This window comes from Plectropomus leopardus, chromosome 23, assembly GCF_026936395.1.
Source record: "Plectropomus leopardus strain MGB_pleo_1.0 chromosome 23, ASM2693639v1, whole genome shotgun sequence".
Taxonomy (NCBI): Eukaryota; Metazoa; Chordata; class Actinopteri; order Perciformes; family Serranidae; genus Plectropomus; species Plectropomus leopardus.
In genome coordinates this window covers 23,368,026-23,389,485 of record NC_142198.1, presented here as the reverse complement: position 1 = coordinate 23,389,485, position 21,460 = coordinate 23,368,026, and the positions used below count along the sequence as shown (strand labels likewise).

At 41.6% G+C, this 21,460-nt stretch overlaps 6 protein-coding genes across 8 annotated transcripts; 3 read left to right on the top strand and 3 right to left on the bottom strand.

The window, feature by feature from the left end:
• The first annotated feature begins 200 nt into the window (after positions 1-200).
• Positions 201-1,085, top strand: LOC148185791 (uncharacterized). The gene has a single exon (XM_088074044.1). The coding sequence runs from the start codon at positions 201-203 to the stop codon at positions 1,083-1,085; it is 885 nt and encodes a 294-aa protein (XP_087930170.1).
• Positions 1,086-2,069: 984 nt separating this feature from the next.
• On the top strand, positions 2,070-3,784 carry LOC148185790 (uncharacterized). The gene is made up of 2 exons (XM_088074043.1): positions 2,070-2,123; positions 2,900-3,784. The coding sequence occupies exons 1-2, from the start codon at positions 2,070-2,072 to the stop codon at positions 3,782-3,784; spliced, it is 939 nt and encodes a 312-aa protein (XP_087930169.1).
• A 2,117-nt stretch (positions 3,785-5,901) lies between these two features.
• Positions 5,902-6,915, bottom strand: LOC148185789 (uncharacterized). The gene has a single exon (XM_088073503.1). The coding sequence runs from the start codon at positions 6,841-6,843 to the stop codon at positions 5,902-5,904; it is 942 nt and encodes a 313-aa protein (XP_087929629.1). The 5' UTR covers positions 6,844-6,915.
• Positions 6,916-8,320: 1,405 nt separating this feature from the next.
• LOC148185788 (uncharacterized) lies at positions 8,321-9,223 on the bottom strand. The gene has a single exon (XM_088074042.1). The coding sequence runs from the start codon at positions 9,221-9,223 to the stop codon at positions 8,321-8,323; it is 903 nt and encodes a 300-aa protein (XP_087930168.1).
• Positions 9,224-10,367: 1,144 nt separating this feature from the next.
• On the bottom strand, positions 10,368-13,774 carry LOC121965364 (high affinity immunoglobulin epsilon receptor subunit alpha-like). Of its 3 annotated transcripts, none has more exons than XM_088073508.1 (6): positions 13,675-13,774; positions 13,239-13,274; positions 12,834-13,094; positions 12,042-12,284; positions 11,737-11,967; positions 10,368-11,269 (listed from the first exon to the last, which is right to left on the bottom strand). In XM_088073508.1, the coding sequence occupies exons 1-6, from the start codon at positions 13,703-13,705 to the stop codon at positions 11,160-11,162; spliced, it is 912 nt and encodes a 303-aa protein (XP_087929634.1). In that variant the 5' UTR covers positions 13,706-13,774; the 3' UTR covers positions 10,368-11,159. The 3 variants fall into 3 exon arrangements, with proteins under 3 accessions (XP_087929634.1, XP_087929635.1, XP_087929637.1); XM_088073509.1 differs by having other exon boundaries at positions 10,368-11,242; XM_088073511.1 differs by having other exon boundaries at positions 10,368-11,239.
• A 2,141-nt stretch (positions 13,775-15,915) lies between these two features.
• Positions 15,916-19,556, top strand: LOC148185787 (uncharacterized). The gene is made up of 3 exons (XM_088073565.1): positions 15,916-16,076; positions 16,820-17,161; positions 18,076-19,556. Exons 1-3 carry the CDS (start codon positions 16,004-16,006, stop codon positions 18,186-18,188), a joined length of 528 nt encoding a protein of 175 aa, XP_087929691.1. The 5' UTR covers positions 15,916-16,003; the 3' UTR covers positions 18,189-19,556.
• Positions 19,557-21,460: the final 1,904 nt, after the last annotated feature.

Genomic DNA, 21,460 nt, shown 5'->3' with positions numbered 1-21,460 from the left:
ACAGGAGTTGGTTTTTTAATCGGTATTGCCTTCGGTATCAGGTCTATCACTTTGATCCAGATTGAAATAAGCCCCTAAAATCTTCAAAATCCTAGAAATTCCCGGACAGCTCATGATTGTATTGTGTCCTTTGTTTTAGAGATTGGTTACAGCACGGTTCCTTTTCTCCGTCCTCAGGTCTCCATCTACATACAATCAACATGGCGGTCAACTCCTCGTCCACGTCCAATTCCTCCCTTGATGAAGTGCTCCCCTTTTGCCCCGGCTCCAGAGTCGCTCTTTTAATCGGTACTGCCTTCACCGTCACCAGAGCCTTCCTCCTGATCCCTCTCTCCGTCCTCGTCCTCTATTTGGGTCACCAACGATGGCGGCGGCAGCGCTCCTTCAACACGACGAGCCACTGCGACATCATCACCTACAACATGGCTGCCATGGAGCTGATCTGCAGCGTGGGGTCGGCCGTCTACTTTTGGGGCTCCTCCACTGTGATAAAAACAGTGGGGTACTGGCTGGTATTTCTTTCTTTGTGTGGCGAAGGCTTCTTTCACCTCCTCACCTGTGTGGAGCGATACCTGGCTGTAGTTCACCCTGTCACCTACCGGGGGTTAAAGAACGGGGGTGGGGTCAAAATCAGAAACATCAGCATTGGGTGTGTCTGGCTGCTGTCCTTTGGATGGAGCTTTTTCGTCTCTTTCGAGGACGGTATTTTAGCCTACTTATCATTTTTCATCCTTTTGGGCTTCTCTTCGATTGTGGTATCTTTCTGCAGCCTTTCCGTTCTCCGTGTTCTGATTCGCCCGGCGCCGGGGGAAGGCGGACGGGACCGAGAGCGAGTCAACCAAGCAAAGCGGAGGTCTTTTCACACGGTTATGGTCATAATGGTAGTGCTGTGGTTGTGGTTGGCAGGGTTCCTGGTTTCCTATGCTCTAGACATTTCGCCACTGCTGGACTTCACAGCCGGCTGTGTGGTGAAGATTTCTTCATTCTGGTTTAATATCCCCAGCAGTCTGGTGTTACCGCTGCTGTTTCTGCACAGGTCAGAGAAACTACCGGGCTGTAAACGCAACAGTGACCCAGCGGAATAAGATTAACTTTACCGTCCCGAAGGAAATTTATCTCGAGTCGTGTGCCGCTGCAGAATTCATGCTTATACATAAACCATCAAGACAAACAGTTTGCAACGCGGCAGTATCGAGGAAAAGAAAGATGGGTAAAAATTACCCTACAACAAAGTGCACGTCTCATGAAGAATATTGCTTCCCAATTTAATTAAGGAGGAGGAACTGGAAAAAATAAAAGGACATTTCTAGGATTTTTTCTAGGATGGAAGACATTTGCAGGATTTTCTGACATTTCTCAGATTTAAGGACACTTCTGATTTTAGGGCATTTTAAGAACATTTCTAGGATTTCAGAACATTTCAGATGTTGAGATAATTCTGGGAATTTAGGACTTTTGTAGCGTGATTGTTTTCTTGGCTTGTATGAGTAAAGGATCGTCCACTATATCCACTAGACTAATTTCTGCAATGTAAAATATCATCTATGTTAATGCTAATAGTGTCGGCATGTTGTACATTTTGGGGAGAACAAGTCTAAAATGTCTGTTGGTGACCCATCTGAATTTTGTAAAGTTACCTTTGTTGAATGTGTGTTGTTCCTGGCTTCATGTGATTGAAGGGAAACTCCGCTAGCCGGCAACCAAATATATGCAGATTTTACAGGCTTCTGCTAATAAAGTTATCATGCTTTATTTGTTGAGAAAATGTGTCTCACAAAAGACAGGTGTTTGGTCCGTAAACCTCACGGTGTTTGGTCCGTAAACCTCACGGTGTTTGGTCCGTAAACCTCACGGTGTTTGGTCCGTAAACCTCACGATATATAACGCAGATGATTTGTGTACTTGTGTTTGATATTGTCACTATCAGTCTGTTGAATGTAAAATGCCAATACATGTTTGTTTTCGAGATAAAACAGCACATTTTAGAGCGTCTTCTTACTGTGACCTGCCACGCCGGTGTCATGCTGTTTAATCAGTGTCTTGATGTCACACCTGTCTCACCTGTCAGGATGGATGATCTCAACCCTGCTGAAGTGTCTTTAGGAATCACTGATCACTACCAGGTGCAGCTGATCTCTGCAGGAAAATTTGCCTACTTTGACTTACCTACCTAAATTTGTTTTGAAATTATGCAAAACACCCCCGACCTCCATGAACATCATCAATAATGCACAACCCAACATGTCTGAATTATTATTTTTGGAGGAAGAACCAGTGAGCAGCGGTCAGTGAATCTGGAGACGCCGGAGAGGAACGATCCCAAAACTACGCTGCTGACATGGTGGGTGTTCATTGATAACTTTCGGATTTTCAGTTAGGTCTCGGGTGATACCTAACTCAGAGTGATGCCAGCTGAATTGGATTTGTCTGTTCAATATGAATATTTGACAATTTGTTTCATTTTCCATACAAAGCTGAAAAACCTCAATGAGACGTTCAGCGTTATTCACGTGATGTAGTAAATGAGATATCAACAAAAGCCAGAAGACTCCAAAGGTAGTTTTTAAAATCGTTATGGCCTGTGGCATCAGGTCTACGACTTCGATCCAGACTGAAATATCTCTAAAAATTCGTAATGGATTGCTATAAAATATTTTACAAACATTAATGGTCCCCAGAGGACAAATCCTTCCAACTTCGGTGATCCTACGTTTCCTGCTGTTTCACCATAGCGTTGACGTTTTTGTTTTTTGGTAAAATATCCAAATTTTTGTCAGAGGTCGACCAATGGAGCGTGAACATCTGTCAGTTTGTCTTATTGTCCAACAGCTCGTGATCTCATGCCACTTGATGGCGATTTTTCAGAGTTTGTTTTACAGAACAGTTTCTCCGTCCTCAGGTCTCCATCTACAATACGTCAGTCAGTTCCTCGTCCACGTCCAACTCCTCTCTTGATTCAGTCCTCTACAGTTGCGCCGCCTCCAGAGTCGCTCTTTTAATCGGTACTGCCTTCACCGTCACCAGAGTCTTCCTCCTGATCCCTCTGTCCGTCCTCGTCCTCTATCTGGGTCACCAACGATGGCGGCGGCAGCGCTCCTTCAACACGACGAGCCACTCGGATATCTTCACGTACGACATAGCTGTCTTGGAGCTGATTTGGTGTTTAGGGTCTGTCGTCTATTTTTGGGGCTCCTCCACTGCAGTGAAAACAGCAGGTTACTGGCTTGTATCCATCACTCACTACGGAGAGTCTTTCTTTCACCTTCTCACCTGTGTGGAGCGATACCTGGCTGTTGTTCACCCCGTCACCTACCGGGGGTTAAAAAATGCGGGTGGAGTTCGGCTCAGAAACATCAGCATCGGGCGTGTTTGGCTGCTGTGTTTCAGACTGAGCGGTGTAGTCACTCTGCAGCGTCTTGCTTTGAGCCACACATTTTTCTTCCTCTTGGCGTCCTCATCATTCGTCGTATCTTTCTGCAGCCTTTCAATTCTCCGTGTTCTGATTGGTCCAGGGCCGGGGGAAGGCGGACGGGACAAGGAGCGAGTCGACCAGTCAAAGCAAAGAGCTTTCCGCACCGTCATGGCCATCGTGGTGGTGCAGTGGTTGTCGTTTTTGGGGCGCCTCGTTTATTTTGCCGCAGACGCGGCGCCACAGCTGAGCCACGGTGTCGCCTGTATGGTGAAAACGGCCGCGTCCTGGTTTTCTCTGCCTGACAGTCTGGTGTTACCTCTGCAGGAAGTCTATCAAGGCGCTGTCGTAAAAGTCTGCGAGGATAAACATTAAAATACAACTAAACAAAATCAATTTCATCAGATGGGATTAAGATTAAGGGTTAATTAAACTGTTTCAGACCTATGGATAGTTTGTTATATCAAGATTTAAGTCACGTGAGGTTGTTTTGATAACATACAAGAAATTCGGAGCAGATTATATATTCTGATTGTATATTAATCCAAGTTTCGCTGTGATTATTGTCTCCAAATCATATACTGTATATAAAGATGGACGGCACGCCCCGAGTTACCGCCACAATGCTGAAGTGAGCTTAAAATATCCAAGATATGGGCTTTGCCATCATTCGGAGCCGGAGTCTGTGCCGCATTTGATGTTGAAACAGCTGCTGAAGAAACTGCAAAACACCCATGTTTGTTGCCTAAAACTCCACTGGAAAATCAGTGACAGGTTAAAACAAAATAATCGAGGTGTCATAACATCCACCAACATCAGCTCAAAAAGCCCGCTACATCATTTTAGGAAAATGTTAATATGATGCGTTTAAAATGAGCAAGTTTGACATATTCATGATTTACAGAAATGTACAAAAAACAACATTTTCCTGTGGCGGCTGAACTGAAATAAAGGCGTCATTAGATTGTTGCCAGGTGATTTTGGACGGCAGCTCGTGTTATTTCGTGGTTCGTCTGGGGGTCGTGTTGGAGGTGTGTTGCATAACTTACACAACCAATGAGCATGAATCTGATGTTTTATTTAACTTTGAAGTCATTTGTAACTTTCCATCACAACACTCAGATCTGTCATGTTGCATTTCTTCAATAAATTATAATAATTGTATAAACTATATTGAAGTCTTTTAGAGTCTCTTTCAAAATTAAATTACACTACTAGTAATGATGGATCGTCTTTCTCTTTAACCCTTTAAAAATGGGATTGACTTAGCTCTTCTTGTTCTGCATTTAGACACCTTTTACAAGTATTGAAACGTTTTAACCCAAATTATTAAATTTTTTTCAAAAACATGAAATAAATAAAATAACTTTTAGGCATTTATTTCAGATTATTTCCTTTTTATTTATTTATTTTTATTTTTATTTTTTGCTTCTTTGTGTATTTGTTTGATTTTAATTTTGTTAATTTACAGGTCAATCTATTACTTTTAACTAATTTCTTGCTAATTTTTGGGTCATTTCTTCTTAAGTTGCTCATTGCTTAGCCTTTTTTTTCTTTCAAAGAAATCAAGCCAGTTTGCTCAGGCTTCCCAGGGAACGGCTGCAGACGAGAGAAATGCAAACAGATATAATGATGTTTTTTTTAAAGGCATGAAAGCAGATTAGCAGCTTGTGTTCATGCAAATGACCCATAAATCACCTTTAATGGAGCGTCCGGGTGACTGCAGTTCACTGAGCCTCACGGCTCTGTAACCGGACCTGAACAATAATTTAGACACACGACACAGCACGCACACAGTAAATAAAGGCACTTTACTCGGTCGATGTTCATGTTACAGCAGAGATTCAGCACTTCAAAGGACACACCGTCCCACATGGAAAATTTGTCCTCCAGTATAAAACAAAAAAAGACACATCAGCTATCTGTAAACAGAGCGAAACCCATCAATAATGATAAAAACATGAAATAACAGAAAAAAAATTAGTCTTAAAATCTAACATTCTAAATATGTTATATATTAAATATCAATAATGTATATACATATATGGCACCCCAAATATAAATACACAATGACCAAATGTAAATACACAGCAACCAATAAATAAAATAAATATAGTATCTCCAATGTACATATAAGGCGAATGAGAAACCGAACGTAAATATAGAGCAATCCAAAAATAAACTTGTAACCAAATGTTGATATAGAAGTACCTGAATATAAATATAGAGCAATCATAATTGTATATTTAAAGTTATTTTTATAGATTTTTTAAAATAATTTTTAGGCATTTATTTTAGATTATTTCCTTTTTGTTTTTCTTTTTAATTAATTTATTTTTATTTTATATCAATATTGTATAGATAATAAACACTGAAAACAAAAATGAAAAAGAGTATTTTGCAATTCTTGAAAAATAATGTTATGTTGTATGTATATATTTATATACAGTACGTTGTGTGTTGTCTTAACGTATCTCTCACGCCGTGACTCCTCACCCGGACTCAGTGTTGCACCCACAACATGCCAGTTTTCCCGTCTTGTGCAGGAACAGCAGCGGCAGCACCAGGCTGCTCGGGATGGTCAGAAAGATCCCGGCGTCCAGCATCGTACATAAATCCTCCGTGCTGAGCGACGGCAAATAGGACAATCCGAAGAAAATCAAAAGCCCGACGACCCTCAACAGCAGAACGCCCGTTATGGCCCTGATGATGATGAAAGCTCTCTGCTTTGATTGGTCGACCCGCTTCTTGGCCCCGCCCACTTCCCCCGGCCCCGGGCGAATCAGAGCGCGGAGAACGGAAAAGCAGCAGAATAACGTGACAACGGCTGAGACGCCCGCCATGCAGAGCAACGGGACGGAAGGAAAATCGGGCAGGTGCAGATACGTCAGGCCCACCCACCCGAGGCAGAGCAGCCAAGCACACGAGATGCCGCCGTTTCTGATCCGGACACCTCCCGCCTCCCGCAGGCGCATGTAGGCGACGGGATGAACGACGGCCATGTAGCGCTCCAAGCAGGTTAGCATGTGAAACGCCGTCTGTCCCGGGAAAATGACGCAGGACACAAACATCCCCACGATCAGCAGCGTCACGTTGTTGGTTAATATGGCCAAAAAGTAGAGAAATGATCCTGAAATTCCAAAAACCTCCACGACGACCATGTGGTAGGTGAAGACGTCGGAGTGGCTGGCCGCCTGCCCAGAGCGCCGCCATCGCTGGAAACCGATGTAGAGGATGAGGATGTAGAGCGGCAGGAGGAGGATGTTGGTGAAGGTGTATATGACGAAGATGACGATGCTTCCCGTAGAGTTGAGGCACTCTTCGTAGAGAGGAGAGCGAGAGGAAGTAACGCTGGCGTTTAGCGAGGATGAAGAGTTGACGGACATGACCTGTGGAGGAGAGCGAAGAGTAACGAAGTCTGCGAGGAAAAACATGAACCTATAAGAGGACGCAACATGTGACTGTTTATGAGCAATATCGTTAAATTGTGACGTCTTAAAACGCACTGATCCATCACAGGTGAACCGGATCGATACTCGGCGTGCAGAAAGAGTTTAGGAATCAGAATTGGTATTAATCAGTTACACAGAGTCGACATGAGTTGGCTGCCTTATCCAAAGAGGATATAAAATAAAAAAAGGACCATTGAATAACACAAAACAAGCCTTCCATTGACTATAAAATAACAAATATAATAATATATCATAACAAATATTTCAAGATTACTATTGATAAAAGTTCATGCACCAACACACTGAAACACACAAACCTGGTTTTCTCTGGGTTGTTTTTTCCAAATTATTGAAGCAGTTTCTGTCTCCTGCCTCCGTCCAGACTGCCGTACACTGCTGTCCTGTCAGGACATATATTGTGGACATGGGCATGTCTCACATATGTGGACAACAAACACAACTGGGAGGTCTTTGCATTTTGCTGAACCACAAATGAACACGACGTTCAATGTGTTCTTTGTCATGGACAAGGAAATTTGTCTTTCCATTCGGCGGCTCCAGAGGTGGACAGTCAGCCCACTCCAGTGGTTTACCCAAAATTTAAAAAAAAAACAACAAAAAACAAAAAAACCCAAAATTATACTAGTTGATTTAAATATATCATGTATCCTCTTCGTTCGTTCATTTGTCTTTTTCATCCCTTTATTTCCCATTTTTACATTTTACTAATTTCCTGCTATTTTGGATTAATTTTCTCTTTTATTGCTTACTGCCTTCATCTCGTGTGTTTTGAAGAAATCGTGCCAATTTGCTCAATTTTCTCAGTTAGTAACATATAAGCTGATAGTACTACTGTACTTGTGTGGAACGAGCATTTATGTCTCAAATTATTTAAACATTATAAACACCTTTTCAGGCCATTTCTTTGTTGTTGCCTTTTTGACTCTTTGTTTGTTTTATTTTTTTATTTTTTTATTTTTTTTATTCCTCTAATTTTCTTCTACACTTTTCTTATTTCATGCAATTTTTGGTCTATCTCTAATTTTAGCCTGCATTCTATATTTTTGAAATAAATCAAGCCAAGTAACCTGCGTTTCAAATGGTTGATTCTTCTCATTAAACTCATTCTTCTTTGTTTTTTCATGAGATTATTTGTGACCTTATTTTAAAGTTATGTGATCAGTGTAAAGTTTTTCCATTTGTTGTTTGTGCTTGTTGTAACTACAATAATGATGATGATGATTAAAGTATCACTATTATTATTATTATTATTATTATTATCATTATTATTATCATCATCATCATTATTATTATTATTACTGACTGTTCTCATGTCTGGTTTTGGTATTCCGCAGGGCTCCACCTTTGGTCCTCTGTTGTTCTGTCTCTACATGCTGCTACTTGGAAAAATTATCTATGATCATGGAGTAAGTTTTCATTTTTATGCTGATGATAGTGTCTAGTTTTTACTGTTATTCGTGTTGCGACTACAACATGTCAGTTTTCCGGCTCTGTGCAGAAACAGCAGAGGGAGAACCAGGCTGCTGGGCAAACACAGCCAGAATCCGACCATCAGGGCATCACATCCACTGTTTCCAAGTCTTTTATTGAAGTCAGATATGATATTGCTGATCAGCAGCCCACTAAACCTCATCATCAGCGTTCCCGTTATGATCACGATGGTATAGACAGCTCTCCTCTTCGACTGGTCGATGCGTTCCCTCTCTGCTTTCCCCGGGCCGAGACGAATCAAAACACGGAGTGCGGAAAAGCTGCAGAAAGTTACGACACTTAAGGTGCAGGTGTAGATGGTGTAAAAAATAGAAGAAGGGAAATTGGGAAAGGTCAGCACCGTCAGAGCGGTCGTTCCAAAACACAGCAGCCAAACACAACCGATGCTGATGTTTCTGAGCTTCACCCCGCCGGACTGTCGCAGCCCCAGGTAGGTGACGGGGTGGACGACAGCCAGGTAGCGCTCCAAGCAGGTCAAGCAGTGAAAGAAAGTCTGTCCGGGGTAAGTCAAGGTCAGAGAATAATACCCAGCCGTCATCATCGACGTGCTGCAAGCCAAGATGGCAGCAGAGTAAATGACAGATCCCAAAACTCCAAAAATCTCGATGGCAACCATGTAGAAGGTGATGACATCAGTGTGGCTCGCGGTCACAGACGAGCGACGCCTCCATCGACGGAAACCCATCCACAGGATGAGGACGTAGAGCGGGAGGAGGAAGAGGAGGCTGGTGAGGCTGAACGTGATGAAGATGATGATGGTTTGAGGGTTTTCAAAGCATGTTATCACTTCCGGATAGTTTGGGTCTGAAGTGCAGCGGAGAGAGGCGTTTTTGGAGATGTTGACCTGCATGTTGGATGGTTGAAAACCTAAAAAGAAGATGCAAAGAGCATCAGAAGGAGTTACAGGTTAAGTCCTGATGCCAGGCTTAGTGGTTTGTTTGTTTGTTTGTTTGTTTGTTTGTTTGTTTGTTTGTTTATTAACCCTTAGGGCCGTCTTTAATATTACTCACATCGCTCTGCGCACAAAATGCACTTTTCAAAAGCTTTAAATTTTTTTTATCATTGATAATATTTTCTACTTTCATTGACTTAATTCATTTTCTGTGTTTTTTTTCATTTTTCGATTCTTTTACTTTTTTTTTCCTCATTTCTGGGTCATTTCTTTGTATATTGCTCATTTCCTCTTTCCCATGTTTTGTAAAGAAATCAAGCCCTCCTGTCCAGGTCTCAAAGAGTGAAAACCAGTCTGCACAATATCATACATATAACATATATTTTGTGATAAACTTCACAGGCAGAAAATACCAATTTCAAGTTGCTTGTTGTTGAAACTAATCTTTGAAACTGACGTTTCTGCACCAGAGAAGAAGGACTTATTATATACCAATATTTAATAAACAGAAATTTTTCAAGTGTAAAACAATAAAACTATCTGCGCAGTGATCACACCTCGGCTAACTCTTTCCAAGTGAGAAACAAGACGGTAAAAAGGTGCATTCAGTTTTGTTTTTCTTCTCTCTGCGAAGCCAAACACAAAATCTAAACCGAGCTGACATTATTAATGATAGTCGATGGTTTTCAGGTCATTTCTGTATTCTGTAAATCCAAATGTTCTTTCATCTCAATGTAAATATTAAATCTTAAATCCATCACAAAAAGCAAAAACAGACCCACCTTGTGCACAATTCTTTATCTCTGAAATCAGTTTTCAAGTCCGACAAAATCTCGCCAGCTGTGACCAGGAGTCGTGATGACTGTTGGTGTTGTTTTGCTCTGTGAGGGAAATCAGATGGTAATTTGCATGACGCCAAACCACTGATGATGATATCTTCATTCATCCGTCATTCTGACAGTAATAATAAAGCTTCATGCATTGGCTTAGTTTGGGTTTTTTTGTTTAAATTTTTGTAGATAAAATATCAACAACAAATCTGCAGAAACTGAGAACAAATCAAGTGACTCTTGAGTGCTGAACGCAAAGAAAGAGAGAAATGTATCCAGTAATCCAGTAATTTAATGATTAAATGAACATTAGCAAAACATAAGGTACATAATAACAGAACATGTAAAAAACTAAAATATGAACAGCAAAACACATGAACATATTTAAAAATGATTACATAAAATAAACAGAATTTTTTTTAATACAATATGTTTTTAAAGATACACAAGGGTACAAGTATACAGCAAAAAGTTCAAACTCAAAGATACAAACAGGTACATAGAAAAAAAACACAAAATAAAAAGACAAAAATCCTGTAAAGAGCTTTTTCTTATTCAAATTTGTAAAAGAGTGGAAAAAAGGGTAATTAACATGTTAGTTCAGTCTTATGTTTGTCAGAAATAATGCTTCTCTTTCTTTTTTTGTTTTTGTTGTTAATTTTGTGAATAAAAAATAATAATAATCAAACTTTCTAGCTGGGACGATGGCAACATTAGCAACATGTCATTCAGAAAAATGTTCATAAACAGCTGAAATCCTAACTTTGGGGTTTTCATCCCTCAGTGACCTCTCAGCCCGCAAGTTTTGGTCCTAAAAAACGCTCTGAGAACGGTACCATGCAACCAATGCAACCAGTACTTTTTATTGTCATATTTATTTATTTATTTATGTATTTATTCACACATTTATTCATACTGTTTTTGTGTATTAATTTCTGTATTTCTGAATATTTTACTGTTTTTCTGTGAAACAGCGATCTCCCTCCACAGAGATGAGGAGGACGTCTCGCTCTGTCAGCCACAAACCGAAATCGTCTCACTGATGTGTCTCCGATGTGTTCAGCTCAGAAGTGATGCACCGTGCAGACCGCCTCAATGTCGCCGCAGTCCTCCGCTGATCTCACCGCTGCTTGTTTGGACGAAGCTGCTGCCATGGAGACAGGTAAGTTGTTTCCTGAGTTTAGTCACATTCGTTAAATACATCATTCATCATCATCATCATTTATTTTATTTAAATACATGATGACTTGGTCTACACATTCAAAAAGGATGAGAGGGAAACAAAATGTATTTAATCCCCCTTCTCCATAAGTCACCTTAATTAACCAGCTTATTCGTCTAAACTATATTTATACCATGTTGGATGTTTTTATACTTTATTTTAGACTGCTTTATGTTTGGACATTGTTTTAGCTTTGATAGCTTCACCCAGCAAATTGATAAACGAAAATGTCTCCTGGTGGTGCGATTGTACGATTTGAAAGTAAATTTGTACATCCTCTCGATTGCTGAACAATTTTTTAATATTTTATGGAAGTATTTTTTTTTTGTGCCGTAAACATTATTTGCGCTGGTTAAAATTCCACAAGATCTTTAAATTTTAATAGTTTTGACTGTGATTGATTGTTGATTGGTTGTTACCTGTTGACCTGTTTCGATACAAAGACACCATGATGACGGTGGAGATGCAGTACGGACAAAACACCACCAGGTGGAAGAGCAGTGTGAACATGAGGGGGAGGGGCTCTGAGTCAGCGGGCGGGGCTTCAGAAGTGGGCGGTGCTTCGGGCATGGGCGGGGCTTTAGACGTAAGCGGGGCTGTAGATGTCGGCTGAGTCGATGTGTGGGTCATTGCTGTGATTGCAGGTTTTTCTGCAGAGAGAATCCCACCTGGTCAGGTAAATGTGTGCATGAATGAGCAGCTGAAATCAAAGGTGACCTCTGACCTGTGACAGAGAGCCGGCTGGGCGGAGACTCTCCATCAGTGCTGATGTGACACTTGTAGAGGCCTTCATCAGACCTGGAAACATGGCGGAGGGTCACGTGACCTGCAGGCTCGGTCCCGATGAAGGAGTCGTCTTTATAGAAATCAGCTGAGAGGCTGGAGGACGTCTTTGTCCGACAGGTCAGAGTGACGTCGTCTCCCTCCGTCACAGGGAGGACCGGACTCTGCAGGATCACGTTTTTATCTGGACACAAACCACAGCGTTTCAGTCAGGACCACTTTGGTCAAAGAAAACGTTGTTTGTGTCTGCAGGATGATATTTGGCACCATCGCTCTGTTCTGGGACCTCTCTGCTCTTCCACGTGCTGACGTGGAAAGCCTCAGTTTGGACTTGGACTGTGTGAACACAGACTTCCTATTTCAATCCTTCAACCACCTTTTTGAAAAGGTCGATATTGGTGTTTTAAAGCCCCCTGTCACAGTTTTTGAGCCACTATATATTGGTGGTTTGTAGCCACTCGTTGCTGTCTTTTGGCGGTTTTTTAGGAACCTATAATGGCCGTTGTGAACTAACTTGCCACTGTTTTTAAACGGCTTTTTAGGCACCAAATGTTGGTGTGTTGTAGTAACCTGGTGGTGTTTTTTGAGCAGCCTTTTAGGCACCAAATACAGATGTTTCTAATGACCCGTCACACTTTATATTATCACTTTTTTATCTGAACACAGAGACAAACTGCAGCTTTTCACCCGTTCACACAGTTTCATCAGCTCTGACTCCTCAGTCTGACCTCACCAGTGACTCTGATGGTGATGCTGTTACTGGTTTCTCCCTCTCTGGACTCACACCAGTAAACCCCGCTGTCCCACAGGAGGATGGCGCTTATTTCACAAGAAGAACCAGCTGATCTTCCCCAGTGGTCACATTCAGCTCTGGTTTCTCTGGTTGTGTTCCTCCTCAGAGTCCATCCATCAGAGCTGTCCTCGTCCTCACAGCTCAGAGAGACAAACTGTCCCTCAAACAGCTGAGAGCTGCTGGGACTCAGGGACAGACGAGCTGGAGGGAAGATGCATTTTATAACAGTCAGTTCAAATCTGTGGTTCAGTTTGGCATTAGTTTCTGAACATCTTGTCAAAGAAATGTTTTATTCCTGAAAGTTAGCCGGCGTGTTTTGGACATCCAGAGGAGAGAGTGACTAACCTGGAGTGGCGGTGCAGCACAGCGCTGCAGTCAGACCTGAAGAGAGGAGACATGACATCACATGACTTTGAGACGAATGCATCGCGTCTCACTTTTACGGATGTTCATCAGAAGAAGTCTTGTTTGCACAATGTTTAAAGACATACCAATGCAAAAAAAAGATTGTTTAAATCAATGAACATCATCTGAAGTCAAAATATGAACTTATGTTGAGACCAGTTTTGACATTTTCCTGATTGTACATAAACGCAGTCAGCAGAAACTGACCTCAGCAAGGTGTTACTTCCTCTGCATCGCAGTGAACCGATATTATTTAACGCATAACAAGATTTCTCTTCTTGTAAACTCTTAATCTTCAGTAATGCTGTTTTATCTTTTGTTCATGATCTCTCGTGAGATTTCAGATTTCAGATTTGGACAGACAGATCGTACTTACAGAGCAGCCATTGTGCAGATGTTTGTCCCATTGTGCCACCAACAATTATGACATGAAAGTAACCATCAGCGAGCTTTCAGCTCCTCACAGTCCACCCGCTTCCTCTTCATAGGTGACACTTCTGTGGTTTCGTTAGCAGTCAGTTTGTTTTTAGACGCTCATTGTTTCATTGTTTGCACTGCAGCTGTGATCATACAAAGATCACTGCTGGAGGATGAGTGAAAGGGTTTTATTTTATTTTATTGTTTTAAATCCTGGTTAAGCACTTGTTTCTTTGTTTTTAAAAGCGCCTCAAGAATACATTTTATCATTATTATTATTAACCTATATTGTAATGACAGGAAATCCCATTTTGTCATGTGGTGCTGTTGAGTTATATTTGTTAAATCCTGAATCCCGTGTGTGTGTGTGTGTGTGTGTGTGTGTGTGTGTCAGTTGCGGTTAGACTGCGGGTTGGTTTAAAATTTAAGCCACTTTTAAGTTAATGTAGAGTTATGTACTGTCCTCCGTGTCCCTCTGAGACGTTTGATTTGAACCCAGAGAGACAAAGTGAGGACTTTTGTCTGCCATCATTTCTGAACGTCTTTGAGCCGTTTTGAGAGACATTCAATTTGAGTCCAAACCACCGAAGCCCTAAAAGGACATCTGTGTGTACATTTTATTTTCACCTGAGATCCCGAGACAATTTTATCTATAAAGGTTATTGATGCCGTTCGTTTTCTCTTTTTTTTTTTGTTATCTCGGGAAAACAAAGCTGGTTTTCTCATGAAAAATGATTAATTTACCTCGTCTTGGGAAAACAACGCCTGTTTTGTCGAGATAACAATATAATTTTCTGGTGATTAAGAAAACAGAACAGGCTGGTAATCATAAGTCGAATCCTCAGAGTTACAAAAGCACCAAACAAGCAAAAATAGGCTTAACTTCCCTCATGAGTGTGGGGGATGGGCATGTTGTCTTTTTATTTAGTGACCAGCCGGATGTTTTGTTTCTGAATCACCAGAAAATATTGTCTTTATCTCGACAAAACGGGCTTCGTTTACCTGAGATAACGAGACATGTTAATCTGTTATCACGAGAAAACCAGCTTTCTTTTTCTTGAGATATTGAGAAAAATAAGTCGTTTACACGAGAAAAGGACTATCATAATCTCAAGATAATGGCCACATAACCCGCTGTCTCAAAATCAGAATCACACAAGTTTATTGCAAATATATATATATATATATACATATATATATAGCTATATACACACACATATATATATGCTTTTGTGTAACAGTTTCTCTGGTTTTTTTTGTTTTGGGACGTGTTAGAAATACATCAAATCAGATCGAGGTTTCCCGCAGTAGTGACAGTGGTTATGGTTGTAAATCTCACTGAATTTTGACGTTAGTTCTGCTGTCACACTGAAACTAATAGCTGATAACTTCATCGCACAGTCACGGCTGATTCGACTGGCATAACTCTGAGTCGCGTGCAGACTTCAGAGTCCAGAAAACGTCTGCTGAGGCATCAGCGGAGGAAACAGTCAGGACTTGCTGTTGCTGCACATTGTCTTCTGAGGCCGTGCTGATCCTCTTTTTCTGTCTTTGTCTCAGCAGCCGACGTTTCTGAAAAACAGATTAAGCAGCGTGGTGCTTTGAAATGAGCAAAATCAAAATATAGTGCAAAATGTTCCTTTCATACCTGAAAATCAGTATTTTGGCTGTGAAATCTGCACATTTATTCAAACATGCAATGTCATGACGGAAGTGACATTACTCACAGGTCCCCTCTTCTCTTTTTTTATCTGAATTTAACCCGTTTTTATCTGATAATCTTTAAGTATTGATCTGATATGAATGAAAGTTCAACAGTAGATTGATCTGATCAGCTGATGGCATCACTGGAAAAGAAACAACACCCATTTTTCGTTTCTGTACGTCATAGAGTCACGTTACAGCTACGTCTTTGCAAAATGTTTGACCCTGTGTGTGTGTGTGCGTGCGTGTGTGCGTGCGTGTGTGTGTGTGTGTGTGTGTGTGCGTGTGTGTGTGTGTGTATCAATTGACATGCACCCTTTTTATTGCAGGGCTTTAATTTCTCTTTTTTTTAGTTTGTCCTAAATCTTTTCAGGTTTATATTTTCCTGCATGTTTGCTGAACTTCTCTTTTGAAGTCTGCATTTGAACATCTCACTTCAACAGTTTTCACTTTCATTTTCTTGGAAATCACATGTCACAGGAGGCCACGCCCCTTTCCTGTGTGACTTAAGCAGCTGAAGCTGAATTTTTTTGTTTTTGGTTTCATTGTTGGTGAGAAACAGCAACAGCTGCCTCTCTGAGCCCATGGCTGCCTTAAATCCTGAGACATGTCTGACTTTCCTCATATTTGCATGGATAGTTTACCTGTCTGCAGAAGGTGAGGAGTGTGTGTGTGTGTGTGTGTGTGTGTGTGTGTGCGCGTGTGCGTGTGTATTGTAAGGCTCTGTATTTCTGTCATTTTCTTTCTTATACATCTTTTAATGTGTATATATCTCTGCATGTTTACTGAACTTAACTTTTTAGGTCTGTTTGAATGTGTCACAGGAGTAATTAAGTTTCGTTTTCTTATAACTTCTCCTCCGCTCCTCCTGCTGAAGCAGCAGAACTTTGTTTTTTAGCGAGACTTTGCCAACAGCTGCAGCTCTGTGCTCATGGCTGCTTTAATACCTGAGAAATGTTTAACTCTCCTCATATTTATATGGATACTTTCACTGTCTGCGCGTGTGTGTGTGTGTGTGTGTGTGTGTGTGTGTGTGTGTAGTGCCACACAAGAGGTCTGTGATCCGACCAATGTCTGATATCACGCTCACAGCTTCCACAGACGTCCTGTGGGCACACGGCGGTGACACACACGTTGTGCAGAGCGTGTGTGTTTCATGTAGTCGATCGTGTTAACACGTTAACACGATCGACTTTATGGCGTATGCATGCATCACATGACCACACCAACTCCACACCTGAATGACAGGTTTACTTGGTCACGTGTGAAGCAGGTGTGGCTCTGAGTGAAGCGAGGGACACAGAGCATCACTGTCACCGAGAGCGATTTTAAAAAGCTGCTCTGGCTGCTGGAGCGTGTTCTTCAGCTCACCGCCGTGTGTCTTATTGTTTCTGTTTCAGACGCTCAAGAGTTAACGGTAATAGCCGAACAGGACGTCACTCTGCAGTGTCTCGCTCACACTGCGTCCCCCGTCACTCTGGTAGAGTGGAGCAGATCCGACCTGCCGTCAGACGCCTCCGTCTTCTTCTACAGAAACCAGCGATCCTATCAACAGTATCAGCACCCGACTTTTCGTGGTCGAGTGGAGCTCAAAGATCCAGAGCTGACGAACGGAGACGCCTCTATTGTTCTGAAGAACGTCAACACGAACGACACCGGAAAGTACAAGTGTCGAGTGATGACCAAGACAGGACCCAGCGAGCCGTTCACATGCCACATCCACCTGAAGGTCACAGCCATAGGTGAGTTTGTAGAGTTACAGGTAAGTTTGCAGAGTTACAGGTGTGTTTGTAGAGTCATAGTTGAGTTTGAGGAATCACAGGTGAGTTTGTAGAGTTACAGGTGAGTTTGTAGTTACAGACTCTGGTGAGTGTGTTGAGTCACAGGTGCATTTGTGGAGTTACAGGTGTTTGTAGAGTTACAGGTGAGTTTGTAGAGTTACAGGTGAGTTTGTAGTTACAGGTGAGTTTGTAGAGTTACAGGTGTGATTGTAGAGTTACAGGTGAGTTTGTAGAGTTACAGGTGTGATTGTAGAGTTACAGGTGTGATTGTAGAGTTACAGGTGAGTTTGTAGAGTTACAGGTGCGATTATAGAGTTACAGGAGAGTTTGTAGAGTTACCGGTAAGTTTGCAGAGTTACAGGTGTGTTTGTAGAGTCATAGGTGAGTTTGAGGAGTCACAGGTGAGTCTGTAGAGTTACAGGTGAGTTTGTAGTTACAGACTCTGGTGAGTGTGTTGAGTCACAGGTGCATTTGTGGAGTTACAGGTGAGTTTGTAGAGTTACACGCGAGTTTGTGGAGTCACAGGTAAGTTTGTAGAGTTACAGGTGAGTTTGTAGAGTCACATGTGAGTTTGTAGAGTTACAGGTGCGATTGTAGAGTTACAGGTGAGTTTGTAGAGTTACAGGTGAGTTTGTAGAGTTACAGGTGCGATTGTAGAGTTACAGGTGAGTTTGTAGAGTTACAGGTGAGTTTGTAGAGTTACAGGTGAGTTTGTAGTTACAGGTGTGTTTGTAGAGTTACAGGTATGATTGCAGAGTTACAGGTGCGATTATAGAGTTACAGGAGAGTTTGTAGAGTTACAGGAGAGTTTGTAGAGTTACAGGTGTGTTTGTAGAGTTGAGGTTTGCTGAAACTTCCTGTTTTCTTCTCTGCAGGTCGCTCATCTGGAATTCTCGGACTCTTACCTGATTTGTCAGTTTTTGTCAGTCTTGTTTTTGTTGTTGTTTTTGTTGTTTTTGTTGTTGTTGTTATTATCATAAAGTGTTAATGGCTCAAAGAATCAATCAGACAATTCCTTCGTAAAATCAGGGTGATCAGTTGCCCTGACTCAGATGTCTCCGCTCCAGATGTTGTTGTTTACCGCTGAAAGACGCAGAGTCGTGCGATCAGCTCGTCTTGTACTGTAACTTTACCGGAGAGAGCGACATGAAGCAGCTGACCGTCTACTTCCTGCCTACAGACGGTCTCCTCTGCTCGAACACGCCTCCGCCATGTTTGGATCGAGTATCAGCTGAATCATTTATAGCTGAGTCATCTTTCTGATCATGAGATGGCGTAATTCTCTTTAAAGTTCAGGCAGAGCAGTCACACGCTCATCTCTCACTCAGAAACACTCAACGAACCCAAAAACGTTTTTTCGCTTTTTTATAAAGCGAAAGTTTTTATTTATTCAGTAGATTAAACCTTTTGTTCTTTTATTTGCATCATAGATGTTTAATTATAGTTCAATGTTTTCAGTGTTTCTGTGTGCTGATGAATTTAACTTGAACACTGATGACGCTGCTGAAACGACATGAATGAAGTTTGTTTATCAATGACATAATTTTAGAAATTATCGAGACTGGACCTTTCAGGTACTTGGTCTCAAATCAAAGCCTCGTCCCAATTAAAGGCCCCGTCCCTTTCAGTGGCCGACAGCGGCGACACGTTTTGTCAAATAAACACCTGTCTCAATTAGAGGCTCGCTCTGGTTACCGTGGTTACTATGCAGCTCATTTTTATTTGGAAGTATTAAACCGTGTTTTTGGCGACCTGCTGGAGATAACGTTAGTCAGCTGCTTAGATCACACGCACAAATACGTTTATATGCTTAAACTTTTGTCACTACGGACACACGATGTCTCCAGAATTCAATTATTCAGTTAATTTTACTGAAAGCGTGAGCACCAAAGAAAGACGTATTATCGGCGTAGCAAACGAGAAGGATGCAAAAAAGAGATTAGTAGATTCATGTCCAGTGAACTAATTATTGTACAGAATTATTAAACATTTTTAAGCATTTCTTAAGCTTATTTCTTACTTTTTTATTTTTTTTAAATTTTTTTTACTTTTTAAAATATTTTTTGTCAAATTTTCAAATAATTTTTGTACTTTTGACAGATTTATCACCAACTTCTGGGTCATTTCCTCTTTTGTTCCTCAATACCTCCTTCTAATATTTTTTAACCCAAAAAACCCCAAATAATTCATTCTGGATTTAAAGGAGTAATTAAATAGTTAAATTGTATTTTCCATCTTTGCTGAGCAACATTTTTGTGTGGAAAGAATTAAAAGCCATGGAGACACCGGTCCCAAATATAAGATTGTTGAGTTCAATGATTTAAGAAATAATTAAAGTTTGATTTTTTATTATTAATTGTGTCAAATGTTGTCCTCTCTGAGTGTCCTGCTGCTGTTTGACTTTAATCTCTGCCGCCTCAAATGTTTCAGATGTTATGTGATAATTTCACTTTCTGCTGTTGCCACAACACACACAATCTGAAGAGAAATCTCACACACACACACACACACACACACAGATTTAAACATCCAAATTAAATGAGTCAAACAAACCAAGTGATTCACGGAGACAAAAGAGCTGTCAGCTGAAAAAAGAGCCGCAGAGTTTGTTGTTGAGTGAAGTCGAGAGATTGAGGCCGGTGAGACCAGTGAGACTGGAGAGACTGGTGAGACCGGAGAGACCGGAGAGACTCGAGAGACTGGTGAGGCCGGTGAGACTGGAGAGACCTGTAAGGCAGGTGAAACTGGTGAGACCAGTGAGACTCAAGAGACTGGTGAGTCCGGTAAGGCCGGAGAGACTGGTGAGAACGGTGAGACTGGTGAGACCGGTGAGACTGGTGAGATGGGTGAGACTGGTGAGACTTGGTGAAGAGGTAGGCTGAAGGCAGGGGAACTCCGGTGTGGACGGGAGGGACGAGAGGCTGGGCAGCGAGGTGCTGGAGCTCGATGGAGGGAGGCACTGGAGGGAACAAAGAAGACACAGGTAAGCATGATATCTCTTCCAACAGCAACAAGAGCAAGAAATAGGTGCAGAAAATCTCAGGAGAGATGGCCCATAGATCACGGGTGAGGCGGAAAAAACAATCTGGCGCCGAAGACTAGACTAGATAGACCTTGAACCTGGCGGGATAGCTCCGGGCTTTTGCCCGCCTGGTTGGGGGTTTGCTGAAAATAAAGGAATGAGACAAAAGGAGGAGGCAGAGGGCGTAGGAGGTCAGAGCACACATGACGACCAAACCGCCAAAATAGAACTGAAGGGTAAAATGTGATAATAAATACACTAAACAGATATAAATTTACCTGTAAAGGACGAAATATACAGGGGTGGAATATCGTACGGTGTTTTTTCTCTTTTTGTGTGGATGTGTGTGTGTGTGTGTGTGTGTGTGTCAGGTCGAAGCTGCAGGTTAGTTCATGTTGATTCCTAAAAGTCAAATATTACAAACACAGAAGGTTATTTAACTGATGAGTCATTTTCCTGAACAACTTTTATTTGAATTTCAGGTTCAGAGCGTCAGATCTCCACCAATGGAAACCCAGAAAATGATAAACCCTCGAGTGGAAACCCAGAAAATGAGAAACTCCACTCCTCTATCTGTTGGATTGGCTGTAGGTTCGGTAGTTCTTGCTCTGCTCGTTTCAGCTGCTGTGTTTGTTCTCAGGAAACATGTGGGACGTAGAGTCAGGAAACCAGATGCTGATGTAGAGACGGTCGATGAGAAGCGTTACTCACCTCTGAACGCCTGACGGGTCTCTCGTGTGTTATTCAGTTTTCTGTACGTGTTTGTGAATCTGCTCCAGACTTTCCACCGTGTTGATCTCTTTCAGCCAATCATCTGTCCCCTCCGTGAGTCACTACCTTATCGTGGTGGAGGGGTTTGTGAACCTGTTGGTAAACTGGGAGCTGTGCTGTCTGCAGCTGGGAGCTGCTGGTAGAGTCTCTCAGGACAGACTGGTCCCAGTGGAGGGTCAGACTGAACTATTTTAGTTTAAATGTCCACCCAGAGCCAGAGATAGAAAGAGTCTGAGCATATTTTACCTGTGACTAAATGTACTCAGGTTAAATGAACTCTGATTTACTACGTGTTGAAGATAATTCGATGTTTTTGTACATTAACTATCCATTTTTGTCTTTTGTTTTATTTTTGTTTTGTTGAGTTAAATTCTTGTATGTGGTCAGTCTGTGTTACAGACACGAGCAGCATCCACCGAGGACAATGAAGTGTCCAAAAGGAGGACAGTGTCTGTTTTAAGGATGTT

Excerpts from the sequence above, each read along its gene's own strand:
- LOC148185790 (XM_088074043.1), top strand. The coding sequence starts at position 2,070 with ATGGATGATCTCAACCCTGCTGAAGTGTCTTTAGGAATCACTGATCAC. Across the intron at positions 2,124-2,899 it reads GAATCACTGATCACTACCAG|GTCTCCATCTACAATACGTC; the intron begins GTGCAGCTGATC and ends CTCCGTCCTCAG.
- LOC148185789 (XM_088073503.1), bottom strand. The coding sequence starts at position 6,843 with ATGTTTTTCCTCGCAGACTTCGTTACTCTTCGCTCTCCTCCACAGGTC.
- LOC121965364 (XM_088073508.1), bottom strand. The coding sequence starts at position 13,705 with ATGGGACAAACATCTGCACAATGGCTGCTCT. Across the intron at positions 12,285-12,833 it reads CATCACCATCAGAGTCACTG|ATAAAAACGTGATCCTGCAG; the intron begins GTGAGGTCAGAC and ends GTTTGTGTCCAG. Across the intron at positions 11,270-11,736 it reads GTATCGAAACAGGTCAACAG|GAAACAACTTACCTGTCTCC; the intron begins GTAACAACCAAT and ends GACTAAACTCAG.
- LOC148185791 (XM_088074044.1), top strand. The coding sequence starts at position 201 with ATGGCGGTCAACTCCTCGTCCACGTCCAATTCCTCCCTTGATGAAGTG.
- LOC148185788 (XM_088074042.1), bottom strand. The coding sequence starts at position 9,223 with ATGCAGGTCAACATCTCCAAAAACGCCTCTCTCCGCTGCACTTCAGAC.
- LOC148185787 (XM_088073565.1), top strand. The coding sequence starts at position 16,004 with ATGGCTGCCTTAAATCCTGAGACATGTCTGACTTTCCTCATATTTGCA. Across the intron at positions 16,077-16,819 it reads AGTTTACCTGTCTGCAGAAG|ACGCTCAAGAGTTAACGGTA; the intron begins GTGAGGAGTGTG and ends TTTCTGTTTCAG. Across the intron at positions 17,162-18,075 it reads CCTGAAGGTCACAGCCATAG|GTCGCTCATCTGGAATTCTC; the intron begins GTGAGTTTGTAG and ends TCTTCTCTGCAG.